The sequence below is a fragment of the Haliotis rubra genome, unplaced genomic scaffold (assembly GCF_003918875.1).
Source record: "Haliotis rubra isolate DU_JTF1 unplaced genomic scaffold, ASM391887v1 Scf309, whole genome shotgun sequence".
NCBI classification, from domain to species: domain Eukaryota; kingdom Metazoa; phylum Mollusca; class Gastropoda; order Lepetellida; family Haliotidae; genus Haliotis; species Haliotis rubra.
In genome coordinates, this window is record NW_025766979.1 from 590,926 (window position 1) to 605,737 (window position 14,812).

At 40.2% G+C, this 14,812-nt stretch overlaps 1 protein-coding gene across 1 annotated transcript in view; it reads left to right on the plus strand.

Annotated features, from left to right (window-relative positions):
* Positions 1 to 4,321, plus strand: part of LOC124283047 (putative transporter SVOPL) — a 59,014-nt gene extending 54,693 nt beyond the window's left edge. The window contains 6 exon segments of the mRNA XM_046719063.1: positions 1,006 to 1,153; positions 2,681 to 2,761; positions 3,530 to 3,723; positions 4,100 to 4,150; positions 4,153 to 4,248; positions 4,250 to 4,321. Coding sequence (XP_046575019.1) covers positions 1,006 to 1,153; positions 2,681 to 2,761; positions 3,530 to 3,723; positions 4,100 to 4,150; positions 4,153 to 4,248; positions 4,250 to 4,321 — 642 coding nt within the window.
* Positions 4,322 to 14,812: the final 10,491 nt, after the last annotated feature.

Below are 14,812 nucleotides of genomic sequence, written 5' to 3' on the forward strand. Positions count from 1 at the left end.
AAGTATGATGAAACATATCCACGCCCGTTGGATGGTGTCTAGACTATCATAGTCCATACAAACTTTTGTTTGAGTATCCCTTGTTTGACATGTGAGTGAGTGAGTGATTATGGTTTTACGCCGCTTTTTAGCAATATTCCAGCAATATCACGGCGGGGGACACAGAAATGAGCTCACACATTTTTTAGATTGAATATTCCAGCAATACGTGTGTGTATGTGTATGTCGCGGGGACACCAGAAATGAGCTAGCCCACACATTGTACCCATGTGACTCCAAAGCCGACCAGTCCTTGTTGTACCCATTAACCGCAGCCAGGCAGGGAGTACCATATTTTTACGTCTTTTAACGCTTTAACCACTAGGCTACCCCACCGCCCCTGTTTGACATGTGATGTGTAAGGACTAGTAATGCTAGTAATTAGTCTCCCCCCACGTTGTTCTCGTTGCTTTATTGATGTATTGTCTAGATCTGTTGTTGATTTTATGAACTGGTGAATAATAAAGAGATAATGAGACACTTTATTTGTTGATTGCAAATTGCGTCATATTTTTGCGAGCTCAAGTCATTCGTAATTTTCGCAAAAATATCATGCTCGCAAAAATTACGTGATTTACAGTAAACTGTGGCTGAGCGGGTTAGATTGCTGACTTTGAGAGTGTGGGTTCGAATCACAGATAGGACTCTGGGGCAGTGGGGTAGCCTACCGGTAAAAGCGTTCGCTCGTCACGCCGAAGACCTGGGTTTCATTCCCCACATTGGTACAATGTGTGAAGCCCATTTCTGGGCCTAGATTTTCGAAGCTCTCTTAGCACTAAGATAGTTGTAAGTGCGATACATTAACATTAACTTACGACGATCTTAGCGCTAAGAGAGCTTCGAAAATCTAGGCCCTGAAGTTCTAGAATCTTTACTTTATTGAGAAAGTTTACAACAGATTTTGACATCACAGACAGATTCCACACTGGGCATGATCAATAAGCATATGATATCGTCATGTTTCAGGTAGAACGAGGGAAGGTGTCCGACCTGTTCAACAAGAACTACCTCCGCTCAACCTTGCAGCTTTGGTTTCTCTGGTTCGGGACAGCTTTCTCGTACTACGGCATGGTGCTGGCCAGTGCTGAGATCCTGCGAGTAGAGAGTGAAAAATGTAACTATACTTTAGAGTGAATTGGGTTTGACTCCACTTTGAACAGTATAGGGCCCGTAAGTAGGTCTCAGCACTTCATGAGACCTTACATTGTTTCGTACTTCCAGTGGCAAACAATGTTTCATACCTTTTCGAATGGCCTCATGGTTGTCAGTTGACAGTAAGGAACCGATAATCCTTGCAGGAATAAAAAATATCCAATCTAACCATCCCCAAATTAGCCAACGTTTGCGGCTGTCAACAGCTGTGACAGCCAAGCATGGTTGTAGACTTGATCCGGTCTAGTACAGTCATATTTGGCGGTAGCTTAATTTGGAACCAGAACTGGTTCTTGAATATACGCTTGTTACCGGAAGTCTGGTACCAGAAGTAAGCTGGGCCCCTTCTCACATATCGCAAGTTGACACACACAGAGGGAGCCACGAACCAGCTTAGTACAGGGGTTCAAATTTTTTTTAAAAAAGCCACTTGCCACAGGGCAAGTGACTTTAAGAAAGTAACTTGTCCTGACTAATTTTCCACTTGCCCTGATTTTATGACATAATCATGATGATGTAATTATGAAAGAAGAAATCAACATGGTATTTGATGTTAATGTTTACTGGACTATTTATTGAAAAGTGATAAATAGCAAAGAAATATAACTCTACTTTATTATCATTGCGAAATGTAATAGCTACATTTTGGGCAGATATGAAATTAAATCCAAGTTTATTTGCGGTTTGAAACCATAAGTGGAAATTATCTAGTAGCCCACGGACAAGTAAGATACCATTATTTGATTGCCCGAAATGAAAACTGACTTGTCCCGGCTTCGGGCGAGGGGAATTTTGAACCCCTGCTTAGTACCGGAAGTAGTGCCTCGCAAGGCTTACAGGTGCTAGTCATGTTATATCACAGCTAGTCAACTCAACATGGGAGGAAAGACCCAAGTTCTGCAGGTCTTTGATGTTAATTGCTTTGTTGAAAGCCATGAACAGGGGTATGGTGCTGACAGATCAGGAAACCATCTGGTCAAACTGGGATTCAAACCCACACCCATCAGATTCAGGGCCAAAGGGATGCAACTCTGCATAGCAAATTGTGCATCTTACATGACTGGGCCACTTGTATCACTACGAAACTCAATACACTATATAACCTTCAGTGTTTTAGCAAGTCTTGAGTTTTAATGTGGTTTATTGTTCAGGGTGGTGGTGTAGCCTAGTGGTTAAAGCATTCGCTCGTCACACTGAAGACCCGGGTTCGATTCCCGACATGGGTACAATGTGTGAAGCCCATTTCTGGTGTTTCCCGCCGTAATATTGCTGGAATATTGCTTAACGCAGCGTAAAACCATACTCAGTCGTCACACTCACTGTTCAAACTTCCAAATGGTTTCACTGACTGAAGCCTATTAATGGTGTGCTCGGAAGTGATGAGACTGACATAAAACAATACTCACTCACATGTTGGTATTGACAGATTTGTAGATGTAGTTACATCAAGATCTGTATCCATAACATTGAATGTTGTTGCCTGTTTCAGATAATGATGCGTGTAAGTGCAATTACCTGACAGCGGATGATTACAGAACCATGATTATATCAACACTAGGAGAATTCATATGTAAGTAAACACCCACCAGAGTTCATGTATCAGGGATTCAGACCCTGTTCTTTTATGTTGGCAATTAAATGTCAGGAAAATCATGATTTTTAAAGGGGCGGTGGGGTAGCCTAGTGGTTAAAGCGTTGGCTCGTCACGCCGAAGACCCGGGTTCGAATCCCCACATGGGTACAATTTGTGAAGCCCATTTCTGGTGTCCCCCGCCGTGATATTGCTGCAATATTGCTAAAAGCGGCATAAAACCTAAGTCAGTCAGTCATGATTTGTAAAAGTGGGATTTAAAAAAAATGGAAATGGGAATATTACTTCCAAATGGGTGTATGTATGGAATCCTCTGTGTGAGATAGTATGTTATGTAATGTAGCTGAGTGTTGAGTGACCATGTCATATAAATTTTAAGCAGCTGGCAACAAATTTGGTGTTAATTTGCCAGTCAACTGGCTAATTCAACTTGCTTTGTCTGCTCAGTCCCTGAACCACAATATTTTCAATAATGCCAAACCCTTTCTGCAATGTAAAAGCTCTAAATGAGTTCACTGGGGATCTTTTCAGATTTATTTGTGTGGTACCTTGTTTCTCTCTAAATTAATTAGTTTCAGAGACTATACATTATTCTTGCAATGTAGGTCTACCAGTCAATTGGCTGTAAAATTAACTTGCCCTTTAGGTCTACCAGTCAACTAGTCATTGAATGACTGTTGGACTGGCTGCTGATTGGCCTTGCCCTTGAGGGCAACCATTCATTGAATGACCATTTATTTGTTAAAGGTTTACCAGTCAACTGGCTGCTGATTGACCGGGTCGGTCGGAGGATCACAGGAACAGTTAACCTATCTGGGTGTGGACTGTTCTTCATCCTCCTCCAGATCCCTGTATCCAGGGGGGTCCTCACCGGCTTCATGTTTGCTGTCCGAGGATTCTCGGCTGCCACCTTCAACTGGATATATATATACTCATCAGAGGTGAGGTCAAGGGTCAGAAATATGAATTCATATGTGAGGGTAGGGGATGAAATATATTCTCATCAGATGTGAGGTGAGGGGTCAGAAATATTTACTCTGAGGTGAGGGTCAGAAATATTTACTCTGATGTCAGAAATATATATTCAGATGTGAGGTCAGAGGTCACAAATATATACCCATATGTGAGGGGTCAGATGTGAGGGGTCAGAAAAATATACCCAGATGTGAGGTGATGTGGGTCAGAAATTTACACTCAGATGTGAGGTGAAAATATATACCCAGATGTGAGGTGAGGGGTCAGAAATTTACACTCAGATGTGAGGTGTATATTTGCGGTTTCTGTCTACGAGTTTTCAAGAGCTGTGACATGTTGCAGGTGTACCCGACGTCTATACGTACGCTGGGTATCGGCACGGCTTCCTCCTGGCGCGAGAGTTCGGGGCGATGATCACCCCGTTTGTAGCACAAGTCCTTCTGGAAGCATCCATCATTGCAGCAACATGGCTGTATGGCTTGCTCTGCCTTTGCTTGTGCGGTCACAGCGTTTCTTCTACCCATTGAAACCAAGGATCGAATAATGCCGGTGAGTGATAGATGACCGAGCTGTGGAGATGAACATGTGTCATGCCTTTCGAGACTAAGGACCTTGATCTTCTTAAAGTTATTGAATGGTAGGATACAAAGTCAGCAATCCAACCCACTCAACCACTGGTAGTGTAGGTCACGTACTTTCTGTACCCCTCTAAGTTTATATTGTCATGGGTGGTTAGTCTAGTGGTTAAAGCGTTTTCTCATCGCACCAAGGAGTCTGATGTGATTCTCCATATGGGTAACTGTGGTGCCCATGTTGGTGTCCTCCATTAGTGATATTTCTGAAATATTGGTTAAAGCAGAGCAAAACCATTCTAACATGCTATATTTCGGTCAGTCTACACATAATTATGAATATATTAATAGGCTGGTAACATTTACAAACATTTTTAAAATACCATTTAAATTTATTGTCTTCTTTTCTTTTTATCCAGCAAACCGTTGCATACAAAAGGATGAAATGATGTGAGATGATCGCCCGTTCTCTTGGAGAACAGCAGTGGTTTGCTGACTACGTCACATTTCCAAATGGAAAACAAACTGTGATCTTCAGACAGTCGTTACTGAACACATTCATTATGACCTTGACCTTCCTTGAGAATGGTCAGTGACATGACCTTGACCTGGAAGTTTTCTACTGGAAGATCTTGGAGTATGTCGACTGAGAGCAACATGTGAAAGTATTTGTGATAAACTATGAAAACCCTTGGAACTATGTGTGTGGTTGATTATGAATGTTGGTATCGATGTTTCAACAACAAAGATGGCATCCTTGTCTGTTAAGGTTGCGTAAACACATCCTGGTGCTGTGTATGATGTGGAATTTCTTTCTAACCAGGTTCCAAAGTCTTTGCCAAGGTGTGTCTGAAGCTGGAGACTTTGATGTAGTGTGGCTGGTCACAGGCTGCACAGTATTATCTTAAAGCATGGCTCAGAAATTAAATATTATCTGTACATTCATAACGGTCAAATGACCCTGTGACAGGTATTTTTTAATTTTAAAGTTACAGGAACTGACGAACCAATCCTCTTTTAGCAGACTCTTATGTCAATGTGAGGGTCTGGGTATAACTGTTGAGTGATTGTTTTGTTCAAAGTATTGTCAAGGCATTGTTACCATAGCTACAGTGAATCGTTATTAGCTTGGACTGGTTCTTAGAAGTAAATCTTTCCTACATATATATACATTTGCTAATTATGTAATTTAATAATGATGGAATGATTTCACTAAAACAAGGGGGTGGTGGGGTAGTCGAGCAGATAAAGCGCTCACTCATCACACTGATGACCTGGGTTCGATTCCTCAAAGGGTACAATGTGTGAAGCCCATTTCTGGCATCACCCACCATAATTTTGAAATATTGCCAAAAGTGGCGTAAAACTAAAACTCACTCACTAACTCAAGTCTTCACTGTACTAAGATATACATTGTGAAAGGAGAGATGGCTAAAATGTTGATTTTATCATAAATTCATTATGAAATGCTGTGTGTGTGTATATGTATGTGTTTCACATGTGGTAGTTGGTTCAGATATATGTCACTGGAGGCAGGTAACATCAGTACTTACAGCCAACATTGTATAAACTGTTACACATGTACAGAGTCTTCCATCCAGATAACCCAACCTTAACCCAAAACCATCAAACTTAAACCCTGATCATCTAACCCTAACCAACATCTTAACCAACCGATCTCATTCAAATAAAGTCTCTTGCTTTTATTACTTCACCAACGGTTACCAAAACCATAATTCTAAGTTCCAGACCCAGCTGGGGTGGTGCGGTATCCTAGTGGTTGAAGCATCCACTCGTCATGCCAAAGACCCGGTTTGATTCCCCACATGGGTACAATTAGACTGAGGCTTAGTCTCTGAATATATATAATTTTGATAGTAACAAACAAGCCCATTTATATTGAAAAGGAGCCCTAGGGAGACCAGAGATTCAGAACCTGAGGAAATCTAGACTTGCTTTATTTAGGGCTTTAGCACTGCAGAGAGGGCTTGGCGGTAGGGAAATTAATGTGGTTCAGGGACTGTGAGACAGACTAGGGTAGAATGTGTGAAGCCCATTTCTGGTGTCCCCTGCCGTGAAATTACTAAAAATATTGCTAAAAAGCGGCGTAAATCTAAACTCACTCCTGGTGAAGTGATGCCTACTGCTCAAAAGAAGTTAAGGAAAACGTGATTATTTCATCTCATCTGAGCGGAGTAAATCCGTCAGCCCATCACATGTTGAAAGAACTGGCTGTTCTTTTAACTTCAGTTTTGCAGTATTTTGATGACCATTCCCAGATCTGCCCTTGGTGAAATACTCGTACTAAGCATTCCTGATGTATGGAGAATTGATTTGAGTCAACAACTTCCTTGTGGCATTTTATGTTGTTGTCGTGGACCCGTGAAGGTCTGGGTTAGAATTGGCCTTCATTAACCCATGCTTGTCGTAAGAGGCGACTAACGGGATTGGGTGGTCAGGCTCGCTGACTTGGTTGACAAATGTCATCGGTTCCCATTTGCGCAGATCGATGCTCATGATGTTGATTACTGGATTGTCTGGTCCAGACTCGATTATTTACAGACTGCCGTTATATAGCTGGAATATTGCTGAGTGCGGCGTAAAACTAAACTCGCTAACTCACACTCTTGTTGTCGTGGATTTTAATTTACTGGGCTTTCATTGATTGTGACGATGTGGCAATGTGTGTTGTTCACGAATCTCCATGTAGCAGTATGTTTGTTTTTAATTTTAGTATTAAATGTCAGAACTATCCAATATTGAGGCAGACCATATAATATTTTGTCCAAAATGTGAAGAAAATTATTACTAAGATGCTGTACAGCATTATGCTTCAAACTGTTGTAAAATATGTACTGTTACAAATATTACATTGTTGCAAAGTGTATTTTAATTTTTTTTAAAGTATATTTTGACAGCTGTATCTGACAAATGTGTTGAGTGTGTGTACAAAATAAATCCCTGGCATAATCCCACAGCTGCCTCCCAGAATGTGAAATGGTTGGTACCTCACATCTTTGAGAAACCTCGTTATGCTTATGAGTTTAGGTTGTGGGACAGCTATGATTTTACCTGCAGTCCTCTTCCAGCCAATTCTGAATCACCTCCAACAGAAAAGGGGTGGTGGGGTAGCCTAGTGGTTAAAGCGTTGGCCCATCACGCCGAGAAACCGGGTTCAAATCCCCACATGGGTACAATGTGTGAAGCCCATTTCTGGTGTCCCCCGCCGTGATGTTGCTGGAATATTGCTAAAAGTGGCATAAAACCAAAACTCAGTCAGTCAGTCAGTCCAACAGAAAATACCATATCTTTCCTAAAACATAAAAACAGACAGAAAAATACAAGTTATGTCGTAAATGGTATCAATGTATAGCAGAGCAAATTGTTGAGTAAACCAGTTCACCTAGGAAGATGAACCAATACACCTAAATTCTTGTATTTCACCTTGTTTCACCAAAGACTGTGTCATGCTCATTTCTGGTAAAACTTTGATGACAAAAGCTGCTATATATTGACTTGATATTGGATCCCTGAAATTCATTGTGAAACATCTGCTGACCTTTGAACTCATTCCCAAATTTGGTGCAGATTTTAGGCCACATCATGCTGTGCTCTTGGGTAGATCCAGCAGACGACGTATTTCAGGATTTGCCTTTCAAATGCAGGTCTATGATAACTTCCTATATGTTCGCTCGTCACACCGAAGACCCGGGTTCGATTCCCCACATTGGTACAATTTGTGAAGCCCATTTCTGGTGTCCCCCTACGTGATATTGCTGGAATATTGCTAAAAGCAGTGTAAAACTATACTCAGTCAGTCAGTCCTATATGTCTGTTGACAGAACATTCCCTTTTTGAACCAGAGAGACCTCTAGCAGATGACAAGAACCTGCATGGTATGCAATGCTTGATAACATGGACCAAATAATAATTCATAATTCTCAGCGGTTTGAAAGTTAGAGATGATAGACCTTATCATCCCTTGCGTCTGTTATCTTATTGCTACAATAATGGTGGCGGGGTAACCAGATGGTGGTTAAGACGTCTGCTCATCATGCTGAAGAACTATGTTCTATTCCCCACATTGGTCGAATGTGCGAAGCCCATTTCTGGTGTCACCTGCCATGATGTTTCTAAAAGCAGCATAATACTCACTCACTATGCCACAAGTACAGTATTTCCGGGTTAGTTTACAAAACAAGAGACAATGTGATCTGAATCTCTGCCTATAGGCAATGCCAAGCTGAACAGGAGGTATAATTTCAATTACCGTATATTACCGTCTATAAGACGACCCCATGGATAAGAAGACCCCCAAACTTGACCCTTAAAATCAGTGTCAGAACGGTATGATTCGTGCATAAGTCGATCCCCCGCGTTGGGGTATGTTTAGTCATGTTTAATCTCAAATTGTTATTGACCAAGTTCGTTTATATGCGTTTGCTAAAGGGATATAATGTAGTTCGTTGTGCATAATTCTCAAAATATTTTTACCAGAAATACTGAGTCCTCTGTTCTCAGGATTGCACTATACTAAGACAATATGGTAGAAAAATATGTGCATTTGCCTTGGTGACAGTGTTAATGTAGACATATGGTTAAGACCAATTATGATCAACAAAATCAAAACTAATTTCTTTTAAGGGTTTGACGTGTGTACAGTTAGTTATATTTAGGAAAAACTTCAACATTTTGCCACCATGAGTTTAGACATCTTCAAGCCAGAAAATATTTCATGTTTAATTGATTTCTCAGCTAGTTTGCCAAAATATATTAAAAAGTAGAATGCATCATGTTAACAAATAGTAAATAAATTTTAAGTTTTTAAATATTTTGTTCCAGAAAATACTGGAGAATAATTCTGACTCTGGTTTCACTGCAGTGAAGGGATGTGTTGTGGGTCCCAAACATGTATTCTGTTCCTGTTGAAAACAGATGGAATGTGGTTAAAGCTGTAATTAAAAAAAACTGGGTTCTCTGAGATTATTCTTGGATCCTGTGATATTGCTGTTGTGTAACCACCCACTCACACTCTCCAGGGTATTTGTTGTTGGTTTTATTTTACATGAGAAAAATAAATATATTTTCAATGCTCAGTTTTGTGTTGTTTGTCAGTTGTAGAAACGGGTTGTTTTTCACCGACATACATCCTTTCCTTCATGCTGTACCTGCTGGTTCTTCCATAGCTCCTTTGGGGCGGTGGGGTAGCCTAGTGCTTATAGCGTTGGCTCGTCACGCCGAAGACCCAGGTTCGATTCCCCACATGGGTACAATGTGTGAAGCCCATTTCTGGTGTCCCTCGCCCTGATATTGCTGGAATATTGCCAAAAGCGGCGTAAATCCAAACTCACTCACTCCATAGATCCTTTCAACTATGTCCCTCCACTGGGGAAATAGATACTGGATTAAATGCTATGGCAACCTGTGAAGATCTGAGTTAGAATTGGTCTTCAGCAACCCATGATTGGAAGCGTCTCACATGCTCATCGTGCTATGTCCCTCACATGATCAGGTCAGGCTCGCTGACTTATTTGATATGTCATTGTCTCCTAATTGCTGAGATTGATGCTCATGCTGTTGATCACTGGACTGTTTACAGACAGCTGCCATATGACTGTAATGTTGCTATGGCCTCTCTTGTCCATGCATGATGTTTGTAAAGATCCCTCCTGTTGTATTGCTGGTGGATATACATGTGTGACAGGGCATTTTTTTTCACTTTGTTATAAAGGCCTGTGGCTAATATTAGTAATTGCAGTAAATAACAGTTTTTTTGTGGTTTGGTTTGCAATATTCCAGCACTCAGCAATATTCCAGCTATACGGCAGTAGTCCGTAAATAATAGAGTCTGCACCAGACAATCCAGTGATCAACACCATGAGCTTCCATCTACACAATTGGGATACGATAAATAAAATGTCAACCAAGTCAGCGAGCCTGATCACCAGATCCTGTTAGTCGCCTCTAATGACAAACAAGGGCAAGACATGAAGGTCAACATCCATGAGGTCAGTAGGCATTATTATTAATAATAATAATAATAATAATGGCACTTATATTGCGCTATATCCACACCATGAAGGTATGCTCAAAGCGCATTATTGGTTAGTGGGTAATTTGAGTCTGTTAACAACTCGTGATAGATTAAGATATAACACATTTCAATCTCAAAGTTTATTTTCTGAAAAAATATTGTAATTTCACCCATGAGATATATGTGAGATATATGATAGTGATGAAGTTTGTGCTGTTACTGATTCAACCAAACACCTCTGAAACCCTTGAGACAGGAGCCTTGCAGCACATAACATTTATGAATGTTATACATAAAACGTGAAAAATATCCATAAAACACATCAACAGTACCCACTTGAATGAAAAACATGTGAGAATTATAAATGAAACACAACTGAGATCTTCCCAAACGGCACCTGTGAGTAGCCTTGAGGGTTATACGTAAGCCTTTGTTCATACCACTCAGGTCAAGGTTTTGTTCTGCCTATCTTTATGATAATAATGGGCCACTTATGTAGCGCTGAACTCCACAGGGACATGCTCCAAGCGCATACAACATGATGATATTATTTCCTGGATAACCCAAGCTGTGAGGTGCTAGAAGGTTAGTAGTCATATGACTTATACCACCGGGTACCCATATTCTGCTGGGTGAACAGAGGAAATTTTGAACAAACCCACTTGCCTAGGGTGTGACCACATAGATGCTTCATTGTGGGGCAGGACAAAAGTCCTAGAAACCACAGGAGTCAAGCTGCCACACACGGTCACCCATCCAAGGACACTCTGTGAATTTCATCTGCTTTGTGACTCAAGACCACACACAACCACCAAAATATTGTTCATTGCAAACTCATATCGTAATCCAGTCTTCATTGAAGGAAACACTTCATCATTGTAATGGAAAATTACATAATTTGTGGCAAACGTATTAAACAGTTATTAATCTGGCCAAGAACAACAAAATGGCACAGGTTTAACAAAATGCATGGGAATAAAAACAAACAGCACAAAATGGTGCATGAATAACAAAATGCCAGAGGATTTACAAAATGCCAGAGGAATAACAAAATGCCAGAGGATTTACAAAATGCCAGAGGATTTACAAAATGCCAGAGGAATAACAAAATGCCAGAGGATTTACAAAATGCCAGAGGATTTACAAAATGCCAGAGGAATAACAAAATGCCAGAGGAACAAAATGCCAGAGGAATAACAAAATGCCAGAGGATTTACAAAATGATGTTATCCTGTTATGATAAAACAATAAACATGAAAACATTATCACAGTGCTACACACACCCTTTAACAGAGCTCCAGATAAGATTTAGCTCATGTGGGTACTGTACCCACTGTATTTTTTTGGAGTGGGTATTATGAATGTTGAGTGGGTATTTCATTTTCCGTTACCCACTGCTTTCAAATATGTGCGTATTTCAGTCATTTTACTCACCTAAGTATATGCCATTGAGTAAGTTTACTAAGCAGGTATGTTCTGCCTTATGTCATACCTAATCAAAACCAACTTAAATATAATGGAAATGATTTCATAAAAAATCACTCATCCTATACTGACAGTACAACACTTGTCCTATACTAACAGTACAACTTGATAGCAATCGATGTCTTTTTCATTACGCAAGCGATTTTTATAAATATATTCCCTACGCATTTGTTTTAAACTTTCTGTGTATCTAACATTTTAAATGCGCAATTGGTACGCAACAATTATTTTTCAATGCGTAATTCTATGCGTATTTTACCCGGATACGCAGCTTATCTGGGCCGCTGCTTTAAACAACCTAGCATAAAAGAAAGTTGGCATTTACTGGATGATATTCATAAGAAAGTGATGTTTCAGTCACAGGGGTCATTTTCTCGTATCCTTTCTAAGCAAACACTCAGCCATTGTGATGTTACATAGTATGAGCATGTACCATACTCAGTAACTTTGTTCAGAAAACCTACTGAATTAATTCGGTCTAATCCTTTAAAAGCCTAACTTCTTTGATGGGCATTTTAAAAGTTGAGTTGATGAAGAATGATGACAATTTTCACAGAATAAAAGAAGTTGTATTTCCATAAAAATTGTCACCATTCTTTAAAAGCCTGTGCATTAAGAACAAGGGAGAGAACTAGTGTTATGTGCAGAGAATCAGCTAGCTGAAAAACACTGCAAAATATCAATGTAAAAAAAACCAAAACACTGCAAGATCACAAAATACTTTTGTGTAAGTGATGTTCCATCTAGTGAAAAGTAAGTACAGTGAAGCCCCGTTAGTCCGGACTCCAATAATCCAGATGTCTCGCCTCCCAGACGATTTCAGCTTGTTACCAATCTATGCCAATATAATTTGCCTCGATAATCCGGAAATTCGGTTTCCGGAACCGGACGGTAAGTAGCTGTCACCAATCAGTAAAATAAACAGTAAATTGCTTCACAGTCCAGACGCTGTAAGTCGTGTTCACGAACCGTAACACCTCCCGCCGATGTTTACTTAATTAACTGGCCAACTGGGTTGTTGTTTTAATTAGACATTAAAAGCTCCCGACTGAAGATGCTGTACATTTACACTTTGATTGACACCACAATACAAGTGAGCTGTTTTGTGAATGGTTAATGTACTTTGACAGACAGATGCGGTCAAGTGGACTTAAAGTGATTTTGCTTTACGACAATGCTGCAAGTCACAAATGTGCTTCGCTAACTTTGCGAAATGTGACCAAATACCACGTCTCATATTCAACTGATGAATGCAGGAGACATTCAAGGCATACTACAATAGATCGCTTGTTAGACATTACCTCACCTGTGCTGAAGAAGGACGCGATCAGACACGTCGGATCAACATGCGGATGTCACTCGGTAAAATTATTGGGTCTTGATTCAGTAGTCCGGACTATTCGCAATCCGGACGAATTTACTGAGAAACGCAACCGTCCGGATTAACGAGGCTTCACTGTACATTAAATACACAACCAAGTAGAGAACATGATTGTTGAACATGTGACACTGCAATGCCCTGATTTTATCACTATTTTCCCTGATAGATTTGGCATCTAATGTGACTGACTTGCCCATGAACACTAGTCTGTGTTAACATTAAACCACAAGATTACACTGGGTACACTGTTAGACAACATCATTGCTAGGTCTTCATACAACGCCATGATTGGAAGGACATCTGTTATCCAGGATATTTTACCTCCATTCTAAAGTAGTAAACACCAACGACTTATTCGCTAACAAGCTTTGTTTACAGACCAAAATGATGTGTTCTTTGATTGACATTCTAGACTGACTGACTGACTGACTGACCGACTGAGTTTGGTTTTATGCCGCTTTTAGCAATATTCCAGCAACATCACGGCGAGGGACACCAGAAATGTGGGGATTCGAACCCGGGTCTTCGGCGTGACGAGCCAACGCTTTAACCATCTAAAGATAAGGAGATGAAGAATGAGGACAATTTTCATGGATACACAACTTCTTTATTCTGCAAAGGTGACGTTTCAACATAATATGACATTAGAATCAATGTTGAAATGACGCCTATACAGAATAAAGAAGTTGCAAATCCACAAAAATTATCCTCATTCTTCAATACGATGTGTATTTATTGTTTACTGACATACTCAACAATATTCCAGCTGCTGTATACATGTATTATGTTAACCTGTAGATAATCAAGTCTGGACCACACAATCCAGTAATTGATTATCTGAGAATTGATTTGCGCTGGTCGGTTCAATGACATGCAAGTAACAGACTCACCAAGTCCGATCTCTCAATCACCTTTTATGATCCACTGAGACTGCGGTCTTGTAGGAGAGCAATTTTAGCAGTATCTGATGGTGTTCAGACAAATGTTAAACACTAAACACTAACATCTGTCCAATCACATTGGAACCCACACACACAAATGGGGACATCAATTAAAAAAAATAGTTTAATATTAATATAGCAACAGCGTTATTGCAGCCATATTGACATGTCAGTAAGTTGTAATACCAAAAAGCATGACTCAAAATGCATCGAAGTAATATCTAAAGGCTGATTTGTCAGACATCTCATTTCCTCCCAATAGGTGGGGTAGCCTAATGGTTTAAGTGATTGCTCATCATTTGAAGACCCGGGTTCAATTCCCCACAAGGGTTCAATTTGTGAAGCCCATTTCTGGTGTCCATTATGATTTGCTGGGATATTGCTAAAAGTGACATAAAACCTGACTCACTCACTCACTCCATCAAAAACCCAAGGAAGTGAATAGGTCCAAGGTATTTATCAGTCTGGAATGGAGATAAAATCCCCTAGATAATCGAGGATGGTAAGGAAGATGATGTTTATCAAGGAGCACTGAGGATTGCTATCACAGCAGAAGGTCGTTTTTCGATATCACAGTTCAAACGTGTTCTATACAGGGACGGCAACAGGAAAATGTATTTTCAGCTGAAAACGTAATATTGT